The sequence below is a fragment of the Rhinopithecus roxellana genome, chromosome 1 (genome assembly GCF_007565055.1).
Source record: "Rhinopithecus roxellana isolate Shanxi Qingling chromosome 1, ASM756505v1, whole genome shotgun sequence".
NCBI classification, from domain to species: Eukaryota; Metazoa; Chordata; class Mammalia; order Primates; family Cercopithecidae; genus Rhinopithecus; species Rhinopithecus roxellana.
In genome coordinates this window covers 131,604,357-131,630,613 of record NC_044549.1, presented here as the reverse complement: position 1 = coordinate 131,630,613, position 26,257 = coordinate 131,604,357, and the positions used below count along the sequence as shown (strand labels likewise).

Below are 26,257 nucleotides of genomic sequence, written 5' to 3'. Positions count from 1 at the left end.
TTCAGACCCTCTATATTAGTTAAGACTCAAAAAGAACAATATGAAATTCAAAAGCAGGCAAAACTAACCCACGGCAAGAGATGTTAGAGCAGTAGTTAGCACGGGAAAGGACTGGCTAGGGAGGCTGCGAAGGAGAGTTCTGGGATGCCAGGGCTGTTGTCAGTCTTGATCTGACTGATGGTAGAATGGTGAAATACACATGTAAAAATTCGTCAAACTGGAAGCACTTTAAGAAGTGCACATTTTACTAAATGCAAGTTATACCTAAAAGTAAAAGCATAAACAATTGAGATCAAACACGGAGAAATATAAAGACAAAAGATGTTAAATAGCCAGCAGCAGACTCATTCTGGAGACACTTGGTGGTGAAGGGAACCAGCTCCTCCACACCTGTGGGTATTTCTCGTCAGGTGGGATGAGAGACTGAGAAAAGAAATAAGACACAGAGACAAAGTATAGAGAGAGAACAGTGGGCCCAGGTGACGGGAGCTCAGCATACGCAGGACCCACGCCAGCACTGGTCTCTGAGTTTCCTTAGTATTTATTGATCACTATCTTTACTATTTCGGCGAGGGGGATGTGGCAGGACTATAGGGTAATGGTGGGGAGAGGGTCAGCAGGAACACATGTGAGCAAAGGTCTCTGTGTCATAAATAAGTTTAAGGAAAGGTGCTGTGCCTTGATGTGTACGTAGGCCAGATTTATGTTTGACTTTACAGAAGCATCTCAGTGTAGTAAAGAGCAGTATAGTTGCCAGCGTATCTCACCTCCAGCTATAAGGCGGTTTTCTCCTATCTTAGTAATTAGAATGTATGATTGGGTTTTACACCGAGACATTCCATTCCCAGGGACGAGCAGGAGACAGATGCCTTCCTCTTACCTCAACTGCAAAGAGGTCTTCTTCCTTCACTAATCCTCCTCAGCACAGACTCTTTATGAGTGTCTGGCTGAGGGACGGTCAGGTCTTTCCCTTCCCACGAGGCCATATCTCAGGCTGTCTCAGTGGGGAGAAACCTTGGACAATACCCAGGCTTTCTTGAGCAGAGGTCCCTGCGAACTTCCGCAGTGCATTTTGTCCCTGGGTACTCTTGAGACTGAAGAATAGCGATGACTTACCAAGCATACTGCCTGCAAACACATTTTTAACAAAGCACATCCTGCACAGCCCTAAATCCATTAAACCTTGAGTCAACACAGCCCATGTTTCTACGAGCACTGGTTTGGGGCTAGGGTTACAGATTAATAGCATCTCAAGGCAGAAGAATTTTTTGTAGTACAGAATAAAATGGAGTTTCTTATGTCTTCTTCTTTCTACACAGACACAGTAACAGTCTGATCTCTCTTTCTTTCCCCGACAGGTGGCCCAAGCGTCCAAGGTTCCCCAAAGGGTGCTGGGCCAATCTTGTCCCCGACACACTCTCATGGAGCACTGCTGGTTCTCAGAATATTGCACTAGGCAGTCCTGCCTGAGGACACCCTTCCTGGAGGCCCTAGCTGCCTTCAGGATGATGGCTTGTTTCAGGCGTCACTCTGAGGCATGGACAGAGCATGTGTAGTGGAGAACACACAGGCTACACACAGGACCACAGGAGTCAAATCCAGGCTCCCCTCTTATTAGCTGTGAAGACTTGAACATTTCCTTAACATTGCTGAATTTTATGCCCTTCATCTATACATTGCGGGTAAAAAGACCTACTTTAATTTTTTTTTTTTTTTTTTTTTTTTTGAGATGGAGTCTCACTCTGTCACCTAGGCTGGAGTGCAATGGTGCGATCTCAGCTCACTGCAACCTCCGCCTTCTAGGTTCAAGCGATTCTCCTGCCTCAGCCTTCCAAGTAGCTGGAACTACAGGTGCCGGCCACTACACCTGGCTAATTTTTGTATTTTTAGCAGAGATAGGGGTTTCACCATGTTAATCAGGCTGGTCTCGAACTCCTGACCTCAGGTGATCTGCTTCCGCCTCCCAAAATGCTGGGATTACATGCATGAGTCACCGTGCCTGGCCAGACCTACATGACTTTAAATGATGTAGTTCAGGCAAAATAGTCACTACCAACTGGGCACGGTGGCTCAGGTCTGTAATCCCAGCATTTTGGGAGGCCAAGCCAGGTGGATCACCTGAGGTCAGGAGTTCGAGACGAGCCTGGCCAACATGGTGAAACCCTGTCTCTAATAAAAATGCAAAAATTAGCTGGGTGTGGTGGCACATGCCTGTACTCCCAGCTACTCAGGAGGCTGAGGCAGAAGAATTGCTGGAACCCAGGAGGCAGAAGTTGCAGCGAGCCGAGATGGTGCCACTGCACTCCAGCCTGGGCAACACTGGGACCTTCACCAAAGTCTTCTCTAACTGCCACCATGTCTCCGCCCCAGAGGGTACTGTGGGGGCCCCTCATGGGCTCTTCTTAGGCCCAGGCCAAATGACCAAGCTCCCACTCCAGCATCCCCCGTTTTTCCTCACTTTGGCCACAGGACTCAGCCTGGTTTTCTTCTCGTAAGTTGCTGCTTCTAACCAACTGTTATGTACCATAGGGATCCTTCCATCCCAGATCAAATGCAAGGTGAGGATGGTCTCCCTGACCTCACATCTTCTTGCTGCCTGCAGATAAGCTCCCAATCCCTTACTCTTTCATGAGTTGTGGGTTTTTTCATAAGTTTTTGGGGGTACAGGTAGTATTTGGTTACATGTCATGAGGTGTTTTGTTTTGAATGGAGTTTCACTCTGTTGCCCAGGCTGGAGTGCAGTGGCGTGATTTCAGCTCACTGCAACCTCCCCCTTCCAGGTTCAAGAGATTCTCCTGCCTCAGCCTCCTGAGTAGCTGGGATTACAGGCGCCTGCCACCACACCTGGCTAATTTTTTGTATGTTTAGTAGAGACGGGGTTTCATCATGTTGGCCAGGCTGGTCCGGAACTCCTGACATCAGGTGATCCACCAGTCTCGGCCTCCCAAAGTGCTGGGATTATAGGCGTGAGCCACTGTGCCCAGCCTCATGAGTTTTTAATAATAAAAATGAAAGTAACAAACATGGCAAACTTCTCAAACAAACATGGCAGTGCCCTGATTGAGAAATCGTTCTCCTTCAAGACGGAAAAATTTTGCCAAGTCCTTACAGTCGTTGTCCCAGGTTCATAGTTTGGGGCTGGCTTGCTTACCTATGACTCAGAAGCCTGATGGTCCAGTTAAGGAAAGGGAGGCCCTTGGCTTCTCTAGAGCCCCTGCTGGGTGGCATTCATTTCAAAGATCCTACCTAATGTGGGAACAGGTCCCTTGGGCCTTTCCTCTTAGATGCTTCTCTTACTTTTACCTTTCCAAAAGCTAGTTGAGGAAAATGTGTTTCTCCTCATGATTGGCCAATACATTATGGCCAGATGACTGCAAAGTTCCTCTAGTGGGCAGATCAATCAGTACCTGCCACACCCAAAGTTTCCTCCTAAAAGAAACTGTCTTGTTTCGTGGCATTGCTGATTGGTCTGTAAACCCAAGGCACCTACGCTGTAAACTGGCCAGAAGCTCACGACGTTGCCTGGCCTGGTAGGAAAAGCTCTTCCCAACAGCGATAGAGCTGATTGGCTTGGTCATCAGATTGTCTCTTCATGGACCAGGAAATTCTGGGAGAGAAGCAATTGGTGGGTAACAGGAAGACACTGAGAGCAGCTGAGTCACACCAATGGTGTGAAAATTAAGAAACGTTTATTACTGGGTGGGGCGGGGAGCACCGGGATAATCTGATTCCTGTTCATTTCAGTCCTACAGAAGCGGTACGGGCTTCTGCAGATGTTCTAAAAGGACCAGATAAAATGCCATCACTGGCACACTTTTCTCTACCTATAACCCTGAGTTAATTAAAATAAAGCACCGATTTGTTTCATCTTTCTAATCATGTATCCTATGAACATGATTAAAAAAACTTTTGGTCGGGTAGGGTGGCTTACGCCTGTAATCCCAGCACTTTGGGAGGCCAAGAGGGGCGGATCATGAGGTCAGGAGTTCGAGACCAGCCTGACCAACATGGTGAAGCCCCATCTCTACTAAAAATACAAAAATTAGCCAGGAGCGGTAACACATGCCTGTAATCTCAGCTACTTGGGAGGCTGAGGCAGGAGAATTGCTTGAACCTGGGAGGTTGCAGTGAGCTGAGATTGTGCCATTGCACTCCAGCCTGGCCAACATAGCAAGACTCTCTCAAAAAGGAAAAAAAAAACAAAAACACTTTTAAACATGGTCTCTTACAATCGTAACGGAGGGGGCAGTGGGGGGCAAATATTTAGGAATGCCTTAAGGAAATGTTCTCATAGCTCAATGTCAGTCCCGTTTATCCAAGGCACAAACTATCCAAAGTAAAGTAAAAACCACACAACTGATGGGAAGAAAATTCCATTCCTGGAAGTATGCTGTACCTTAAAAACATCATCTCATCTAATCTCATAATAACGCTCCCTGGAAGGTGGGACGTTTATCAGCCTAGTTTTACAAATGAAAAATCTGAATCTCAGAAAATTTAAGTAAGTGGTCCATAGCCACATAGCAAGTAAGTGACTGACCCAGGGCTTAAACCCAGGTCTGCCTGCCCGTGTTCTTTCCACTCTGCCACTCTGCCTTATAAGAGATCATTACCAATAACTGGACATGTGTCACAGCTAATGTGACCCCAACCATATTATGCTGCCATTGGGAAGAACAAGGTAGTTTCCACACACAGACCTGTGGCAATCCCAAAATACAGTGTGAAGTAAAACTAGTAAGAGGCAAAATGGGATGTGTAGTGTCACTAGGTTGTGTTAGAAAAACTGGAGGCCTGAGTGGGAGTGCTATGCACAGATAGACTGCTATAGGCATGGAATATGAAGAGCAGCAGGACACTGCAAACAGGCAGAGTGTCATTGCTTCCCTTCCGGATTTCTGAATTTGGAATGGGAGTATGTTTTATCCATTCAAAAGAATAAATAATTTTTTGCCGGGTGTGGTGGCTCACACCTGTAATCCCAGCACTTTGGGAGGCCGAGTCAGGCGGATCACCTGATGTTGGGAGTTCGAGACCAGCCTGGTCAACATAGTGAAACCCCGTCTCTACTAAAAATACAAAAAAAATTAGCTGGGCATGGTGGCACATGCCTGTAATCCCAGCTACTCGGGAGGCTGAGGCAGGAGAATTGTTTGAACCCAGGAGGTAGAGGTTGTGGTGTGACAAGATTGCGCCATTGGACTCCAGCCTGGGCAACAAGAGCGAAACTCCATCATAAATAAATAAATGAATAATTTTTACAAACCACAGAGTTATTTCAACAACCTATAAACTTCTGTCCTTTATGAAGCCTTGAAACCTGAAAATGACCCCAGTTTTCTCTGAGACTTCATAGCAAGTAACCCAGAGTCAACAGAAATCAATGGGTTAAACAGATATTTGGAAGCCCACAGCAATCTTCTCTTATTTTCGTAAGAATTGACACTCATGGCTGGGCACGGTGGCTCAAGCCTGTAATCCCAGCACTTTGAGAGGCCGAGATGGGTGGATCACAAGGTCAGGAGATCGAGACCATCCTGGCTAACATGGTGAAACCCCGTCTCTACTAAAAAATATAAAAAACCAGCCGGGCGAGGTGGCGGGCGCTTGTAGTCCCAGCTACTCGGGTGGCTGAGGCAGGAGAATGGCGTAAAACCCGGGAGGCGGAGCTTGCAGTGAGCTGAGATCCGGCCACTGCACTCCAGCCTGGGCGACAGAGCGAGACTCCGTCTCAAAAAAAAAAAAAAAAAAAAAAAAAAAGAATTGACACTCATAAGGAAACTGAGTACAATCACTTCAGAAAGGAACTTACTAATTTTTGCCTAGAAAGTAAAAGATATTTGGGATTTTTTGAGGCAAGGGCTTACCGGAATAGGGAAATCAGCAACAAATAAAGCTCACTCTGTCTCTGCACCATGTCTGTCCTCTCCCACTTTTCTCATTAAAACCAACATCTCTATGGAAGTTCATCACTTGAGAGAAAATAAAAAATGAGGCAGGGGGTGGGGGGAATGGAGAAAAATACTTTATGCCAAGTGATTCTAAGTATATTAAAGTTGGCCGGGCACGATGGCTCATGCCTGTAATCCTAGCACTTTGGGAGGCCGAAGCAGACAGCTCACTTGAGGTCAGGAGTTTGAGATCAGCCTGGCCAATATGGTGAAACTCCGTCTCTATTAAAAATACAAAAATCATCTGGGCATGATGGCATGCACCTGTGGTCCCAGCTACTCGGGAGGCTACGGCAGGAGAATCACTTAAACCCAGGAGGCGGAGGTTGCAGGGGGCCAAGATGGCGCCATTGCACTCCAGCCTGGGCGTCACAGTGAGATTCTGTCTGGAAAAAAAAAAAAGGATATTAAAGTTGTAAACATAACAAGACTAAATGAAATTGAATAAGGATATGATCAAGCAAGGGAAAGGCTAAAAATGCACATCAAAGACAAAAGTCTTCCAGGAAATGACCAATAGCTATGACTAAATACTAGTTTTAAACTTTTGTACATTATAAAAGCTATATTTTAAAATGATGAGTCAAGTAACTAGTAGGAAAATATCTGAAACATACATTACAAAAGAATGTAGTCTTTACTATTTAAAAAGTTTTTATAGCTCTTTTGAAAAGCCACCCAAAACTGAAAGGAGAACAGAAAACAGAAACATAAACACCACCCTCGATGAAACCAGGAGACATCAGTAACCCCAAACCACAGAAGAGCCACTGGCTCCAATTAAGCTTCTGCAAGTTGTACTCATTGTTCTTGGAGTCAGGACCCATGCGTAGGTTCTAGGCACAAAACTCCCCCGTCTTCATCTTATTGAGGAGTCAATGCCCTATCTCACCACCTCTCAGAAATTATCCAAAAGAGCATCTTCTAACTTTCAAGTAAGCACAAGCCCAGCCAGGGGTGTGTGTGTGTGTGTGTGTGTGTGTATGTTTGTGTGTGTGTGTGTGTGTCCATGTTGCAGGTACAGTCCTGGGAGCTAGACCAGGTCTGGCCTCTGGAGAAGTACTGCGTTCACCTGCTTCAGAGAAGAGCACTGAGCCAGTTTGTTCACACACCTGGAAGAGGTTAGCAGCCTCCAGGACCCGCTGGACGTTCTGCTTGGTGATCAGCGCCTTGCTGGTGTACGTGTAGTCCAGGAGAGTGTGCATGGTCTCAGCATCAACCCCTTTAATAATGATCCTTTTCTCATACTTTTCCTTTAAATCGTTGCAGAACATGGCCCTGGAAGAGAAATGTGTGAATATGAATTGTACCAGGACCCTTGGTTCCAGGCCTAAAGAGATCCCCTTTCAGACTCATTGGCCCTCACAGAATAGGGGGTCTCCCAAGGTCAGGTCCTGGGCTGGTGGTTCTCTGTTCTCCAGCACCCTCTACGCATCACACATTTCATCAGTACTTACCGAGCTGAACTGAACTGCCCTGCTCCTCCACACCCGACCGTGATCCCCGAAGTCAGCCCCAGATCTGTTTTATTGGCTTTTATTCGCTCAAAGTGCAGGTGATTGATCTGAGGGCATTGTGGGATTCCCAAGCTTCATTTTTTCTTTCTTCCCAGCACCCAAATAGGGCTTCTGATTCTCACACTGGCTCTTGTCTGGCCTGGAGCCTGGTCCCACATTCTGGCCTGGCCAGCTGAGGCCCAGATACCTGCCGGAAGTGCAAGTGGCTCCTGTAGCTGCCTCTCACCCCAGCAGCTGAACCCAATGTCCACGGGTTCCCAGATGCAGCTGGGAGCCTTGAATTCCCTCATTTCAGGACTCTGTCTCACCTCTGGAGTCTGCTTTTCCTGCTCCCTCCCCAAGACTCGACTTCCAGATAGTTAGCCTCCACCTTAGCAGCAGGGGAACAGGATAGAAAGGATGTAGGTTTTATTATAGCATTGGATGGACCAGGATTTGAACACCAGCTCCACCAACCCAGGAGTTGGACATGTTATTTAATCTCCACGACCTCCAGTTTTCTCATCTGAAATGGGGATTTTAATAGCTATTTTTTAAGTTTATTGTAAGGATTAGGACCCAAAGGACTATAAATCATTCTACCATAAAGACACATGCACGTGTATGTTCATTGCAGCACTATTCACAATAGCAAAGACATAGAATCAACCCAAATGCCCACCAGTGGTAGACTGGATAAAGAAACTGTGGTACATATATACCATGGAATACTATGCAGCCATAAAAAAGAATGAGATCATGTCCTTTACAGGGACATGGACAGAGCTGTGGGCCATTATCCTCAGCAAACTAACACAAGAACAGAAAACCAAATACCTCATGTTCTTACTTATAAGTGGGAGCTAAATGATGAGAACACATGGACACATAGAGGGGAACAACACACACTGAGGCCTGCCGGAGGGTAGAGGGTGGGAAGAGGGACAGAATCAAGAAAAATAACTAATGAATACTAGGCTTAACACCTGGGTGATGAAATAATCTGTACAACAACTCCCCATGACATAAGTTTACATATATAACAAACCTACATATACCCCTGAACTTAAAATAAAAGTTAAAAAAAAGAGAGACACAGATTTTTTGTTTGTCTGTTTGTTTGCCCCATGGCAGGTTCATATGTGAATTTATCATACTTCTTGGACTTTGACATTTAAACTGTTGGTCCTTCCCAGGGAATGTGTGAGGAATTTTATTTATTTTTAAAATGCATGTAACCTAACCATGCTCTGAAAAAATTTCTGGAGTTCTGGAAACTTAAATGGTACCTAAAATATAGCAGGAATGCATTAATTAAAAGTAGGTGGGGGCCAGGCATGGGGGCTCATCACTGTAATCCCAGCATTTTGGGAGGCCAAGGTGGGTGCATCACTTGAGGTCAGGAGTTCAAGACCAGCCTGGCCAATGTGGTGAAACTCCATCTCTACAACAATACAAAAACTAGCCAGGTATGGCTAATCGCTTGAACCCAGGAGGCAGAGGTTGCAGTGAGCTGAGATTGCGCCACTGCACTCCAGTTTGGGCAACAGGGCAAGACCATGTCTCAAAAGAAAAGAAGAGAAAAAACCTCTAACCCCCAGTGTGACTCTATTTGGAAATAGGGGTTTTAGGAGGTAATTAAGAGGTCATAGGGTTGGTGTCCTAATTGGATAGGATTGACGTTATAAGAAGAGGAAGAGAGACCAGAATTCTCTTGTGCACGCTACCCCATGTGAGGACTCAGCAAGAAGGTGGCCATCTGCAAGCCAGGAAGGTGACTTCACCAGAGCCCACCCATGCTAGCACCCCAATCTCGGACTTTCAGCATCCAGAACTGTGAGAAAATAAATGTACGTTGGTTAATCCATCCGGTCGATGGTGTTTTGTTATGGCAACCCAAGCTGAATAAGTCGCATTTTGGCACGAGAAATGGGGTGCTGCTGTCACAAATACCTAAAAAATATGAAAACAGCTTTGGAACTGAGTAATGGGTGGAGGTTAGAGGAGTTTTGAGGTGAAAGCTAGAAAAAGTCTAGATTGCCATGAATAGAATGTTGGCAGAAATATGGGCATTAAAGATCATTCTGGTGAAGTCTCCAGTGGAAATGAGGAACATGTATTGGAAACTGAAGGAAAAGTGATCCTTGTTATAAAGTGGCAAAGACTGGACTAAACTGTGTTCTGCTGTTTTGCAAGAGGTGGAACTTGCAAACAATGAAATTGGATATTTAGCTGCTGATACTTCTGAGCAAAGCGTGAAAGCAGCAGCTTTGTTCCTCCCACTGCATGTAGTAAAATGCAAGGGGAGAAGGGTGAATTAGAAAAAGAATGTTTAGGCAAGAGGGAACCAAAAATTAAAGAGTTGGAAAATTCTCAGTCTACCCATTCTAAGAAAAATGAGGAAGCATGTTCTGAAGAGAACACCAAAAATGTGGCTGGACTATCATTTAATAAAATGCTCATGGAGTTATAGGAACAGAAAGAAACACTGCCAGTTTGAACCGAAGGGGAAGAGACAAGACAATTGAAGGAAGGCTGTCAGACTTCTTGGATTTGACAGTAAAAAACAATGAGGTACTCAGCTGTGGACATGCACTTTTTTTTTTTTTTTTTTTTTTTGGAGACAGAGTCTCACCCTGTCACCTAGGCTGGAGTGCAGTGGTGCCATCTCGGCTCACTGCAACCTCTGCCTCCCAAGTTCCAGCTATTCTCCTGCCTTAGCCTCTGGAGTAGCTGGGATTATAGGCACTCGCCACCACGCCTGGCTAATTTTTGTGTTTTTAGTAGAGATAGTGTTTCGCCATGTTGGCCAGGCTGGTCTCAAACTCCTGACGTCAGGTGATCCACCCACCTCAGCCTCCCAAAGTCCTGGAATTACAGGCGTGAGCCACTGCGCCCAGCCTGCACTATTCTTCAAGAAGAGGGAAAAATTACCCTAAGGGTGATTCAGAGATAATTAGGGCCACTGCCTCAGTTCAGGAAGCCAGACAGCCTCCATCAGTTGGGAGGACTCTCACCTACAGCCATGGAGGTGACACTGCCACCTCAGTGGGCTGGAAGGGAAGACCATCAAACCAAAAAGGATTATTCTGAAGCCTGGAAATCTAATGGAATTTATCTCACTAGGTTTTGGACTTTCTTGGGACACCTCACTTCTTCCATCTTTCATATTTCTCCCTTTTGGAATGGGAATGTCTTTCCCACACTTGTCCCATCATTGTATTTTGGAAGCACACATCTTGTCTTGTTCTACGGGTTCACAGCTGGTGAGGAATTTTGCTTTAGGATGAATTGTACTTCAAGTCTCATCCATATCTGATTTAGATGATATTCAGACAATAATTTGGACTTCAGAGTTGATGCTGGAATAAATTAAGACTTGGGAAGCTGTTGGGATGTAATGAATGTATTTTTCATATAAGAAGGGCATGAATTTGGGGGCCAAGTATGGAATGTCATGGATTGAATTGTGTCCCCCACAAAATTCATATGTTGAAATCCTAACCCCTAATGTGACTGTATTAGGAGATAAGATTTTTAAGAGGTAATTAAAGTGAAACGAGATCATAAAGGTGGATCTCAATTTGATAGGATTAGTGTCCTTATAAGAACAGAAAGAGAGATTCCACACCCACCCCACCACTCCTGCTCATGCACTGAGAAAAGGCCATGTGAGGACACAGTGAGAAGGTGGCCATCTACAAGCCAGGAAGGGAGCCCTCACCAGAAACCAGATCATGCTAGCAACTTGATGCTAGACTTCCAGACTCTACACAAGTGTGAGGAAATAAAAATTTCTGTTGTTTAAGCCACACAGTCCATGATATTTTGTTATGGCAGCCCAAGTTGACTAATACTGGCAGTCTGTATCCACCCCAGACCCTTATAGTGCACAACCTAGCAAGGGCATTGATGCCCAAATAACAGTCTACGAGGGCCATAAGAGAACTACAAAGTGCTTTGGAGGCCAAGAATGGCTACTCATCATAGAGAAGGAAAATTCTGAAATGTGAAGATTATGGATAGGATTTCTAGGTAACAAGCATAGAGAGTAAAGCCATAAAGATGCAAGGGCATGAGGCATGTAGAGAAACTAGCAGACATGTGATTCAGTTGGAGCTCGGGGATATGAGAGACAGGGATGAGATGATGGTCTGGAAAGATAACTTGGATCCTGCTGGTGGAGGGCACTGAAGGCAGGATAGGGAGTTAGGTTTTTACTCAGTGAGCAATGGTGAGTCATTGAAGGTTGATGAGCAAAGGCAGGACTCAAAGAGAACATTTTAAACAGATGTGTTCTCACTTTTGTTTGCAGGTGATGGGTGCTACTAGAGTCAAGTATCAGATGCACCCAAAAAGAGCTGGGAGGCTTGTGACAATGTGAAAGCCTTTTCTCAGAAAATGTAATAATTGAGGCAGTAGCCACACCGCTAGGGAACGTCTCCAAACATCTGTCACTGGACTTTCTAAGCTACAGACACAGGAACAGGTTAGGGAGCCATTATCTCCTAGCCAAGTCATTGAAATGCAAAGGCCCTGGGTGGAGCTCTGGTGATGTAATTCCAAACGCTGGGACTTCCGTCTCAACACAGAGGGGATAACAACCCTAAGTCCTGCCCCCACTCTCTATCCACACCTATTTATCTCTGGAAATCAATCATCAGTCCCTTCCTTCCTTCCTTCCTTCCTTCCTTCCTTCCTTCCTTCCTTCCTTCCTTCCTTCCTTCCTTCCTTCCTTCCTTCCTTCCTTCTCTCTCTCTTTCTCTCTTTCTTCTTTTCTTGGCCTCAAGTGACCCTCCTCCCTCAGGCTCCCCAGTAGCCTGGGACTATAGGCACCCACACCCAACTATTTATTTATTTATTTTTTAATTTTTGTAGAAACAAGGTCTCACTCTGTTGCCCAGGCTGGTGTTTAACTCTGGGGCTCAAGAGATCCTCCTTCCTCAGCCTCCCAAAGTGCCAAGATTACAGGCATGAGCCTCTGTGCCTGGCCACTCATCCGTTTTTTACCCCTTTTCCTAATCTGCAAAACAAAGGTAACTGCTTATGGCTTCCCAGAAACATTCAAAAGTCAAAAGACTTCCAGAGAGAGAGAGAGAGACAGAGATACAGAAAATCACTAGACACTTGACTTGCTGACTTTTTGAATCTTTTGTTTCAGCCAAGGAGATCATCCCCCTCTGTCCTTCCCCCTCTGTCCTTCCCCCTCTGTCCTTCCCCCTCTGTCCTTCCCCCTCTGTCCTTCCCCCTCTGTTCTTGTTGTTTTAATCAATGGTAATCCTCCTACCCTTTCCTTCCCTCCCCTCTTCTCTTTTCCCTCAGCTGGCCTCTTTCTCCTCACAAGAATATGACAACAAGAAAGAAAGAGCGAAGGTGAATTCCGGGGCCTCTGAAAAGTGAAGAAATCCCCACCCGGAGCTGGGGGAGCCGTGATGATGTCAGAGCAGGTGACCAATTTACAGGCCAGTTTCCTCAGCCACAAACCCTCTTGGCCAGCAGCACAGAGCTGTCTGCAGAACCATCATCACCAGCCTTTAAAAGGAATGTCATGTAGGGCTTGCCTCACTGCCTCCTGATTTTATAAAGAATCTGCTCTCAGAGACAGCATATGATTGCTTCTCAGATCAGCGTACTTCCCTGGAGGAGCTGGAAGATCACTCTCCAAGCCTCCCTTTGTTGGAGTGTCTAGAGCAAGGCTGCCCAACAGAAATGTAATGTGAGTCATCTACAGCATTCTACATTTTCTAGTCACCACGTTTTTTGTTTGTTTTTTGAGACAGAGTCTCACTCTGTTGCCCAGGCTGGCGTGCAGCGGCGCCATCTCAGCTCACTGCAGTCCCCATCTCCAGGGCTCAAGTGATCCTCCTGCCTCAGCCTCCCAAGTGGCTGGGACTACAGGCGTGAACCACTATGTCTGGCTAATTTTGCAATGTTTGTAGAAATAGGGTTTCACCATGTTGCCCAGGCTGCTCTCAAACTCCTGGGTTCAAGCGATCCACCCACCTGTCTCCCAAAGTGAGGGATTATAGGCATGAGCCCCACCACGCTTGGCTCCCACTTTTAAAAAGTAAAAAGAAAAAGATAAAAGTCAACTTTAATAACATATCTTATTTAACCCAAAATATACCTGAAATATAATTTCAACACCAAAGAAATATTTTAAAATTACTAATGTGATAACTTACATACTTTTTCTCATACTGTGTCTTCAAAGATCGTCATATATATATATATATATATATATATATATATATATATATATATATGGAGACAGAGTCTCTATTGCCCAGGCTGGAGTGCAGTGGCGCAATCTTGGCTTGCTACAGCCTCTGCCTCCCGGGTTCAAGCAATTCTCCTGCCTCAGCCTCCTAAGTAGCTAGGACTACAGGCACCCACCACCACGCCCGGCTACTTTTTGTATTTTTAACAGAGATGGGATTTCACCATGTTGGTCAGGCTGGTCTCGAACTCCTGACCTCATGATCCGCCCGCCTCGGCCTCCCAAAGTGCTAGGATTGCAGGCGTGAGCCAATGCACCCAGCCTCATGTATATTTTATACTTAAAGCATCTCAGTGCAGACTAGGCACAATTCAAATGCCCAACAGCCACATGTGGCTAATAGCTACCATATTAGACAGCGCAGTTCTTGCCATCAGTTCTGAACTCAGGTGTTGGGGTCATCCAGACCTACAGTCATCTCAGGAAGCAAAGCAAATGTCACCCATATGAATGTCATATAAATAAATATATGGGAAACAGGAAATTCAGCAGGACAGGGTGGACAGTGATCATGGGGTCAAATAAGCTTCACATAATTGAGGCAACACATCTCTAGAGATCCACCAACATGACATTTAGAAATGTTATTTCACCTGGACTGTGACTTTAAGATAGTGAGAGGTTAATTTGGTTGAATCTGTATAATCAAGTCTACAGGAGGGATGTTCCAATGGTCTAAGTCAATGCTTTGCACTCCAAGGAGCACCTAAATCAATGTGTTTCCCATCTGACTTGTTACTGGGTTCTCTAGGGTCATCCAGACTCTTAATTGGGCTGTCACTCCTAGCCACGGCTTCCGAATTCTTTTTGAGACGGAGTCTCGCTCTAAGTCAATGCTTTGCACTCCAAGGAGCACCTGAAGACCTCCCAAAGTGCTGGGATTACAGGCGTCTGCCACTGTGCCCAGCCCCGAATTCTTGTTTGGAATCACAGTCACTTGATATCATGCTGCCCCAGCTCAGCCCACGCCTGACCGGGCATCTGGATTCCCCGGAAGCAGACCTCCTGTGCTAGTGACGTAAGGGAGCAGGGGAGAAAGACAAGGTGGGTAGGAAGCCCAGCAAGACAAGAGTCATGCAGAAAGTGGCTTCAGCCTGATCCCACAGGGACCTCTGGAAAAGACACTTCTGAGTTGTCCTACCAGGAGGCAAGGGCCATGATACTCTCTGGCTGCCCTGGCTGTCTTTGGTTACAGGCCCTCCACGAGAAAGTAAATTCTCCAGCACGTCTGGCTTTGTGTGTGTGTGAGTTTGCATGTTCACAAGCAAAGGGACTTCCAGGAGCCGAGGGCAGGGGAAAAAGAGCGGCCACCTGGTTGTTGGCAGGCAGAGGAGAGACTGGTGTCTAGTCTGGCCTCTGATGCTCACTCATTGTGTGACTTAGTACAAGTGAGTGAACCTCAGCTTCCTCATCTGTAAAATGGTGTAATAATAGTCCCCATCTCGGTGAGCTGCACAGAAGGATAAGTAAGATGAAGTACACCAAGGCGTTAGCATGATACCTGGAACCTCATCAGCATTCAATTGGGGAAGGTATTTTGGACCAGATCAGAGGAATCTTGGCAGGTTGGTGGGAGACACGAAGGGGTAAGTGGACCAAGCACCACACTGACACACAACCCTTATCTCACCGGCATTTGGCCGGGTGTGTATCAGGTAACTGTGTGTCCGAGTTGCTGCACTGCTGTGGACCATCCATCCAGAGCAAGCATAGGGCTAGCGCTGTGTACAAATCGGCCCAAACACCTCAGCTCAGTTCATGGGAGAGAAAGAAAGTGCCCTCAAGACAGTGTCCTTCTCCCCAGGGATCTTTTTACCAGCCTTGACTCCCCAAGTTCCAGCATTTCTCTGTCTCCTTTGAAATATTTTCACGAATTTTCTGCCACTTAAATACACTCCCTTGGCCATGGCCACCATGCTGAACATGGATAAGATGAAACCAAGGGAAAATCTGCATATTCCTCATAGACTAAACTCCCAGGCCTCCTGCTGCTCACCCAGGCCTCCTGCTGCTCCCCCAGGAGATCTATGGACACACTTGGGCAAAGCTTGGTCCCCATGGGTTGGCAGCAATAGAATGGGGACCAGAACCTAGGGCTTCAGGCTCTGAATCAGGAGCTCAGCAGTGCACGAAAACCAAGAAAATCAGCAGGAGTTCAAGGCATTTTTGGGGGGTCAACTCAGTGTCAGTGCTCAGTGGACCAGCCTGAACTTTGCTCTCTGAGAACACAGCTGAGTTGGTTGCTGACAACTTACCCCGTGGCATACATGCAAGATATTGTGTAATAAAAACACTTTCTAGAAAGACACTGACCAATTCTCATGAGATTGTTGTAAAACAGAGGTAGCTAGGAGGATCCTCATTTTACAGCAGAAACAATCTCATAGCAGTGTACCAGTTGCCCAATACTTGGGCGGTGAGTCAGTGCTGACCCCAAAATAGAGCCTGACCCAGCAAGCTTGTCTCCCACAACAGTCATGAAAATATCCACAGGCCCAAGAATCTCCCAGCATGAAGTCGGGCCATGCCGCAAACACTGCCTGGCTGCACACCTCTCTAGTCTCCACCAGGATTCTTCACCTCAGGTCTCTGCCAAACATCGCCTTCTCGGAGATGCTCTCCCCTGCAATCCCCCGAATCTAAAATCGCCACTCCTTTGCCTCTTCACTTCCTTTATTTTTCTTCATAGCTCTGCACATCCTGAAATTAGATTACCTATTTGCTAACTATTGCCACCCCACTAGAATGCCAGCTGAGTGAAGGTGTGCCATGCTCAGTAATGTATCTAAGGGCCAGAGCAGTGCCACCACCAAGTAGGGATGGTCCCTAGAGAAAGCGAGTGAATGAATGAATGAATCAACCAACTTGGCCTTCCTAGTCCCTTTGCACTTGCTTTTAACAGGAATCTGTACCTCCAAGAATTATCAAACATCCCTGGAGGATGAGGCCCTCCACTGCCACTAGGGAACTCCTATCACACTCGCGAGTCCAGGGCCTAGAGCTTGAAGAGGACACTCAAGCATTTGACTTACCTGCACTACTTCAATGAGTTCTGCAAGCTCCTGTAGTTCGTAAACTTCACCAACTCAGAATATTTCACCCAGCTCAAATCCATTATAGCTGACCCCCTCCCTAGAACTCCAGACCTCTGAACTCTCTGCCTCCTGTAACCCTCATTCTAACCCTATAAACAAATACCCACCCCATAACCCCCACTATGTCACTCCTACACCAGCTGCACCCCAGTATGCCCCCTGTTCTGTCCTTCCTCTGATTTCTTCACCATCCCGGTTTATACCAGGAATGAACTCCCCTGTTTCACTGAGATATTCTGTGTTGGGGTGGCTTCAACATTAGTTGCAAAATGAGTTAAATTCTACTTAAGAATACAATGTCCATATGTATACAATCTGTTTAAAAGTTTTTTAAAGTAGTCAGCATGCACTACACAATGAACACTATTGTTAAGAAAGGATTATTGGATATAAACACAATGAAGTCAATCAAAGGGGGTTCCACTGCAAAGAAAGCAGGGAGTCAGCAGATGGAAGCGTGACCTAGCATGACATGGCATCTCTCTCTATGGTCCCCAGCACCACTTAGTTCAAGACACCAAAACCTGAGCCAATACTAACCAAGGGAAGCCCATAAACATTCAGCTCTGTCCTGTTTCTGAGCTCAAGCTGTCCCCTAAGTTTTATCATAATGGACCCTGTCTCAATGCTAAAGTCCTGCTTACATCCTTGGCCTCAGATACTCCAGCCTCAAGAGGGGGATCTCAAAGTGTGTTTCCTGAATGAGCTGCATCAGAACCTTTGGGTGCTTATTCAGAATGCAGAATCCTGTACCCCACCTACCTTAGACTTAGTGAAGCCAAATCTCTAGCAGTAGGGCTGGAGGTATGTATTTAATTAGGTGTCCCTGGCTCCGACCCATAATTCCTTTGCAAAACAAACTTTGAGAACCTCTGCCCAGAAAGAGATCACTCCTACTTCTCAACACAGGCCTCCTCCTGAGAAGGAGATTGAACGAAGATCAAGGTCATGGAAACAATTGGCCATAGTGCTGGGAAAGATATGTTTCTGGAAAGTCTTGCCTCACTATGGATCCTTCCTTTCATCTTCTGAGACACAGCCTTCCTAGACTTCCATGAGGCCTACGGCTATCTCCTGAATCTGGTGGCAATCTCATTCGTTTGCCAGCTTTGCTCCAAACTGACAGACGAGCTGGAAGCCTAGAGTTGCCCCAACTTGACTCTAAGCATCAGCAGTCCTCAAAAGAACTCCCTTCTGTGGGCCAGGCGTTGTGGCCCACGCCTGGAATCTCAGCACTTTGGGAGGCCGAGGTGGAGAGATCACAAGGTCAGGAGTTCGAGACCAGCCTGACCAACATAGTGAAACTCCGTTTCTACTAAAAATACAAAAAATTAGCCAGGTGTGGTGCCTGTAATCTCAGCTACTTGGGAGGTTGAGGCAAGGGAATTGCTTGAACCCGGGAGGCAGAGGTTGTAGTGAGCCAAGGTCACACCACTGCACTCCAGCCTGGGTAACAGGGTGAGACTCCATCTCAAAAAAAAAGAAAGAACTCCCTTCTGCCAAGCTTCTTGCCCTAGTTCATCACTCCTCAAGGACACTGCCCATGGCCCCTATGGAGATGAAAACTCTAGCCATGTTCCTAGGGAAGCAGAATCCTTCTAAGTCCCACCAGACCATTACTGATGCCTCAGCCTGCCATGAAACTCAGCCATTCAAGTTTATGACAGAAAGAAGCGCTTGCTCTGTCTGCAAGATCAGACAAGACAGAACATCAATTACAACAAATACTTGTGGTCAGGCTTTAGTGACGATACAGTCACAAAGATACAATGGACAGTTTTTGTTTCGTCTGCTCAACTTACTCCTGTCTCTTTTAGTAGGAGCACCCAGATCTTCCACTGGGAATCACCCCTCCTCCAATAATAGGCTGAGAGATATGGGTGACGCTAGCCTCACCTCTTAGACCAATGGTGAGCCCCGTTCAAGTCCTATATATTACGTGCCCCAAGCCACAGTGATTGGTTCAGGGATGGGAATAGGAAGAAGTCAATTCAGTTGGAGCCAATTCCAGAACTTTCTTTGGAATTCCTGAGAAAGAGGAGCCGTGTCTTCCCACCAGAATTGCTGAGCTGGTGGAAATGAAAGTTTGGAGATGCTGGCTACCTGCTTGTCCTCATGTGTGAAGACATGCCCTGAGAGAGAAACCCACACAGAGGAAAGCAGCACTAAGAAGGAGAGAGAAACTGAGTCGTGGTAACATTACTTTGGGCACAAGGACCCAACTATACCTGAAACCATTACCCCAGACTTTTTTTTAATTCCATGAGCAAACAAATTCTTTTTTTCCCCTTTATATTTGGACCAGTTTGAGCTGAATGTCTGTCGCTTGCAGGGCGGAGTGATACAATGGAACAAAAGAAACCCTAGCGATTCACCGAATTGGAACTTCAGGTCCGTTTTTGTTGTTCGTTTGTTCTGAGACAAGATCTTTCTGTTGCCCAGGCTGGCCTCAAACTCCTGGCCTCAAGCAATCCTCCCATCTCAGCCTCCGAAGTAGCTGAGACTGCAGGCACACGCCACCACACCCAGCCCCATTGATGATTACCCTAAGCCCTCCTACCTGAGAGTTTAACTTACAAAACATGGGGGTTATTCTTTACCTTCTTTTGCTTTTGTTTTTACGCATCTTCCACCTCCCTCCTGAAGATGAAACCTGGCTTCCCCTAACAAAACCCCACTTCCCTCCTAACCGAACGAGGTCGGCTGAGATTCTCACTTCCCCTCTGGGCCTGGAGCAGGGTCCGCATTTGTGCTCACCATCCACCGCCACATCTCGACCAGGCTATTGCCCAGAGACTCCACATCACCCTCTTTTCCCAAACACTTTCCAGTCCCACCTCCATGACTCTGTGGCTTCCCTGTGACCATGTCATTGTCCAGAAGTCAGGGATCAGCCTCTGCTTAAAGATTTTTTTCTGAGCCTTCCCTGGTTCTAACCATTTAGAAATTTGCAAGTTGGCACTGGTCCCAATCTTCACCCCAAGGTATTCAAATGCTAAGGCTCCTCCAGTCATAAAAGTTATCCCTTGTGACAGGCAAAGATGATCATACCTGCGTTCTAGGCTGCTCCCTCCGCCAGCTGCCACAGAGGAATCTGGACTGCCAGGTCTGTCCCTTGGACTTTCATGACACAGAATCCAGAGAAGACAGGAGCTCCTCCAGCTGGGGATGGGGAGCAGTTGTGAATCTAGACGTAAAGGAGGAGCTGCCACAGTTGGGCTACACGCAGGAGTGCACAGGCCAGGCTTGACTTGAGCTAAAATCCAGTGCTCCCTACACCTGCCAAGCCTTGTGCACTAATGTGGATTGCAACCCCCAATCTCTAATTGGTCCTCCCAGATAACTTATTTACATTCAAAGGAAGAAGCTGGGTGTGGTGGCACACACCTGTAGTCCCAGCTACTTGGGAGGCCAAGGCAGGAGGATCACTTGAGGCTACGAGTTCAAGTCCAGCCTGGGCAACATAGCAAGACTCTAAAAAACACAAAACAAAAACAAAAAAACAGTCAAAGGAAGGCACCCTAAAAGCCAGCAGTGGTCTCTATCAGAGACATGGATAAGAGAGGGGAACATATTTTAATAACAGCTGTGGCTGTGTCTCCAAAGTGTTCAAAAATTACAAGTTCAGAACTTGAGCTGTTTTGTTTCTGAGCTTTGCTCTAAAATGGGATAGCCTGGGCAGGCAAAGGGTTGATAAGGTTAGACCACTTTCTCTTTCTCTTTCTCTTTACAATCTTGAGGCTCAGAACTGGGCCTCGGCAAAGAGTGGAGTCAGTTCGCTTTGTGTTCCAGCCCTCCTAACCTCACTTCCCCCTACCCTTCCCTGCTGGGCAGTGCTGCCTCTCCCTCATGCTCTCTGTGGCCCGGCTGCCCTGCGGGCCCACAGAGAGGACTGTGAATGTTGCTGGAGGCCTTCTCCCCATCCACACTGCCTACACCTTAATTCCAACCCTCATCTCCTCTCACTGCAGTTTCTTGCAACTTACCTGAGGGTCTGCCTAAATTGATGGGACCCTCCATACCCACAGTGCAAAGGATTATTTTAATGGAGATCTTGGATCACATCTCTTTTCTGCTTAAAGACTCTTCCATGGCTTCCCACTATCTGTAAGTCATGTTTCAAACTCCTCAGCTTCACCCAGCAAAACCTTTCCCGGTCTGACCATGCCTATCTCTCACCCTTATTGGCCCATGCATGTCCTTTATTCCAACCTACTCTTCTACTTGTGGTTACACTGTGTGGCACCTTCTCAGATGTGTTTGTCTTTGCCTGGAATGCTCCTCTCTTTTCCTTTCTCCCCTCTGGCCCCTCCTGGGCAATGCCTACTCATCCTTCAAAACTCCGTTCAGATATCACCTCTGCCAGGAAGACTTCTCAGACTGCTCTTTCTTCAGTCTGATTCAGTGCCCTTCTGTATGCTCCTATAGCTCCCATATAGCAAACCTCCCATGGCCCCTGTGTTGAGCTCCACCATAACCCCTGTGCAGAGCTCCATCATAGCACTTATCACCCTGTACAGTAAACATCAATTTACTTATCTCTCTGTCCTAACTAGATTATGACTTCCAGGTCAAGCAGGAACCATAATTTATTCATCTTTGTAAACTCTGTGCCTGCCACAGAGTAGGCACTTAATAAATTTGTGTCAAATGGATGGATACATGGATGGATGGATGTATGTATGGATGGATGGATGGACGGACAGACGGATGGATGGATGGAAATTCCCTAAATTCACTCAGCACTGTAGTTCTGAAAGTTTAACATTTTGCATTCCTTCCCCTCCAGGTATTTTCATATTGAGAGAGATAATACTGGCCAGGCATGGTGGCTCAAGCCTGTAATCCCAGCACTTTGGGAAGCCGAGACAGGCAGATCATCTGAGTTCAGGAGTTCAAGACCAGCCTGGCCAATATGGCGAAACCCCATCTCTACTAAAAACACAAAAACTATCTTGGTGTGGTGACCTGTAATCCCAGCTACTTGGGAGGCTGAGACAGGAGAATAACTTGAACCTGGAAGATGGAGGTTGCAGTGAGCCAAGATCGCACCACTACACTCAGCCTGGGTGACAGAGCGAGACTCCATTTCAAAAAAAAAAAAAAAACAGAGAGAGAGATAATACTATGCAGTGTTCCTTAACTGAAAGCCTGCTAATCATCAGTGGTACACTGGAGGAGCATGGAAGGAATGAGGATTTTCATAGCAGTTACTAAGAATTCTCTCCCTTTCCATCTCCAGGCCAATCTGCTAATGAGACAGACATCATCTGCCAGCCCAGCCTGCTATCTTGAATTTTAAAGACACTGCTAGTCACCTGACACTTTCCTAACTTTCCCTAATCTCTGTTCTCTTCTGTCCTATTTTTTGTGTTGTGTTTGCTATACACAACAATACCATAAAATTCCACCTTCCAGGGGTTATCCACTGGGCCTCTGCTTCTCCCATAATTCCCCCAACACCAAAACGCCCTTGATACTCAGCCCTCTGTAAACCTGAGCTTACTCTACAAGACACATGATCTTTTCAATCCAATAAGGTCTTACTTGACTCTGGACCTGAATCATTATATGCAAACCTGCTGAGTGTCTATTATTTATTATAGATCCCAGAGCATCTCTTCAGAAAGGGCTGTGATGCAACCTCTTAATTTTGGTTTGATTGTGTTTTAAAGCCATAGCACGAGGCCGGGCACAGTAGCTCACGCCTGTAATCCCAGCACTTTGGGAGGCCGAGGCAGGCGGATCACCTGAGATCAGGAGTTTGAGACCAGCCTGGCCAACATGGTGAAACCCCATCTCTACTAAAAGTACAAAATTAGCCGGGCATAGTGGCACCCGCTTGCAGTCCCAGCTACTCAGGAGGCTGAGGCAGGAGAATCGCTTGAACCTGGGAGGTAGAGTTTGCAGTGAGCTGAGATCAGGCCATTGCACTGCAGCCTGGGTGACAAGAGCGAAACTCAGTCTTAAGAAAAAAAAAAAAGCCATAGCAGTATCAGCACTCTTGTAATTATTGTGTCCTTAAAGTTTTCCATAGAAGTTAAATACAATAAAAGAATGCTGGCCTTTACAGCTGGCAGAGGACTTGTAGGTTGCCTAAATGATACTCTTTCACAGCAAAGGAGACTTATCTTTATACGGAGATGGGCTTACCAAAAGAATTTAAGAAGGCTTTTACAAAAGCAGCAGAAGTATCATGAAACACAAAACAGTAACAATAAAAATAAGAAGACAAGAATTAAGGAATTAAAGTGGAAGGAGAATATATCACTGAAACCAAGGCTAAGGAAAGTTAACCCACGGAGCTTCCTGACAGCCACAGCAAAGGCAAAAGTACGACAAATTGGCTAATAAGAAAGTAAAGCAGTGTTCATTATCCCTCTTTAGCGGACTTTATTTTTCCTTTTGTCCAGCATCTCTCCATATTGGGAAATGTTCTTCTCCCCACCGAGGCCCCAAATCATGTGGCTCAGGCAGGAACTCTCATGTCATTACAGACCTCTCCACCTTTCTGTCTTCTGCTTGTCTCTCTCTCTCTCTCTCTCTCTCTCTCTCTCACACACACACACACACACACACACACACACACACGCATGCACGCACAGCTCTTTGGCCAAGGGTGGACTCCTAACCTAGGCTGGGCTGATCATTGTGCCCCACCTCCCTGGCACAGTGATTAGCCTAGGACTGGGTAACTGAATGGAGCTGAACCAATCAGAGTCTTTCCCAGGGGTTTTTCAAGCCACAGGTAGAGAAAGTCCCTCATTTTCCCTCTAGAGCCAAGGCTAGGAGTCTCATAGCAACCAACGGGCAAACCCCCAACAGTGTAGCAGAAGTCAACCTGAGAAATCCAACCTGAGAGAGAAGCAAAGTGAGGGGTGGAGAAAGAGCACCAGCGCTATGTGCAAGGGCCTGGTTCCCCTTCTCCCTGGGCTCTGCTGCACCCCAGTCCTCCTATGATTTGATAATGTGACCAAATACCTTTCTCTTTGCCTAAGCTAATTGACTTGATTTCCTATCCCTTGAAACCAAAAGAATGCTCACCAATAAAGGAACATGGAGCAGCACAAATGGATGCTGAGCTCATGGCAGTTTTACCAAAAACACAAAGGCTCTGCATGTGGCCAGCTCTTCTTGTGGACTGTTCGGTGTTTACCATGTTAGATCCTTGTCCTGAAAAAACGTTTTCATGGAGAGACAGTTGCATATCCGTGGGTTTGATGCAGGGATAGAGCTTACAACTTGAGCTACGAATGATGAAAATATTTTTCTGTTGTGTTTTAGTTGGGAAGGTTTTTACAAAGCCTGGCATGGAAGGTTATGTAAAATTGAAGAATAGATTTTCTAATCTTGATTGAAATAAGATCCACATGCTGTAGACACCAGGGGTAGGTGAGATAGAGATGACACTTCCTTGAAAAATCAAAGGACCTGATCGCACTTCTGCCCTGGTGCAGAACCCCTCTCCTCACTCCCAGTGCAAAAAAAAAAAAAAGGACTGCAAGAGTCACATTGTGTGCATGGCACATCTATATGCAGGTGGTCACATGAGCGACTGCTTGAATCCAGAATATTCTGAGGCATTTTGGATTTTGTAACTGTTCCTTCCCATTTTTCCTGTGATAGCCACATTTGATCATCTTTCCCTTTTCTAAAGTTGCACAATAGCTTCCCACCCAACTCTGTGAGGACTTCCTGCTCTGGCCAGGATGCTATTTAATCAGTGACTGGACTTGCAGGAGGAATATCCAAGTGTTTGTTCACTTCATGCATTTACAGGATGTCTGCTGAGTACCAGCCATTGCAATGGCATCAAGGAGAAGAATATGGTAGTCACTGCCTTCACATGGCTTGCATTTTGAACCTGCTTTTAGTTCACCCATGATGGATGATGCCTTCATGCCACACATCCCCACAAGTGTACCCAGGACTACTCACAGTTTTGCAGGGAGCAGAGGAATGAAAGTGCTAATAATTACCTTCTTGCCTATTTGGGTCTCAGGATCCAGATCTCTGATGCCTTTGTGACAAGGGTCATGGAATCCCCTCATAACTGTGTAGTTTTCATGGTACTTTAACATCTGTTCTGCTCCTATTGCAGGCCTAGCGAATAGTTTTGAATTGGAAGCCGGTGATACCAAGAAGCCCAGACGGAGGAGAGCCTGCTTGGGTGGAGGCAGGACGAGCAGCAGCAGCCTCCGGCTTCCAGAGACAGCCCTGACAGCAGCACCAGTGGCTGCAGCTGTGCAGCTGTGGCCCCAGCATTGTACAGCAGCAGGGAAGTCCCCCCCACAGGAGTCCTGGGTGGCTTCGGGCTGTGGTCCTGTCCCCTGTCTGGCCTCCCTTGCACCTGTTTGTCTTCTGGGTTTGGTTCTCCAAACTTCTGGGGATTTTGTGAGTTCCTACCATCATTTACATAAATTTCTCTTCTCAAATAAGCCAGAGTTGATTTCTGTTTCCCAGAACCAAGCAATCTGACTTATTACCACGCATAAAGTGTTGGGGCAAATAAATTAATAAATGAATCCATTTTACTATTTGCATTTCACAACTTGCTGGGATCGGTAGACATAAATTGTTAGCCTCACTCTATTGTAGACATTGGTGTTAAGCCTCAGAGAAGACAAATAATTCCTCCAAGATTTACATAGCCAACAAGTGGCAGAGTGTGGACTGAAATCCCAGTGCCATAAATCTTTTTTTTTTTTTTTTCACAGTATCTCTTGCTCTGTCGCCCAGGCTGGAATGCAGTGGCGTGATCTCAGCTCTCTGCAACCTCCGCCTCCCGGGTTCAAGCGATTCTCCTGCCTCAGCCTTCCAAGTAGCTGGGACTACAGGCGCACAACACCGCACGCGGTTAATTTTTGCATCTTTTAGTAGAGACGGGGTTTTGCCATGTTGGCTAGGCTGGTCTTGAACTCCTGATCTCAGGTGATCCACCAGCCTCGGCCTGCCAAAGTGCTGGGATTACAGGCATGAGCCATTGCACCCAGTACCATAAATTCTTTCCGCTGTACCAAGTTTCTGGTTCTAGCTGCAGTGATGTTTATTTTCAGAGCACACTATCTTTTCACCTTGCACACCCTGACCCTGCTTCCTTATTTCTTTTTTAACCCTTTGATCCAGACTGATGTCCTAAGGCATGCTGGGTCATTGCTGCTACGGAGGCCTGTCACCTCAGCCCCAGACATAAACTGGAATGAATGTTCCAACAGTATCCTGCCTGTGCATGTATGTATGAGCACAAGGAGGCTCTAATTTTTACATTTCCTCCTCATTTTCAGCTTATGTAGCCTACACTAGCAAAGGAGTCTTAGGGAGCTTAGGGGTCATAGGAAATGACCTGTTAGCCACATTTCTGTTCTCTATGACGCGGCCTGTTTTCAGTTTAGACATCATGGGGAAACCACTCTTCCCATTAAAGTGAGCTCCCCC

At 46.3% G+C, this 26,257-nt stretch overlaps 1 protein-coding gene across 2 annotated transcripts in view; it reads right to left on the bottom strand.

Moving 5' to 3' along the window:
• KLHL6 (kelch like family member 6) overlaps nucleotides 1-26,257 on the bottom strand; it is a 70,952-nt gene that overhangs the window by 34,371 nt on the left and 10,324 nt on the right. For both annotated transcript variants that reach the window (XM_010366221.2, XM_030931516.1), the window contains exon 2: nucleotides 7,064-7,229. In XM_010366221.2, coding sequence (XP_010364523.1) covers nucleotides 7,064-7,229 — 166 coding nt within the window. The remainder of the gene's footprint in view (nucleotides 1-7,063; nucleotides 7,230-26,257) is intronic.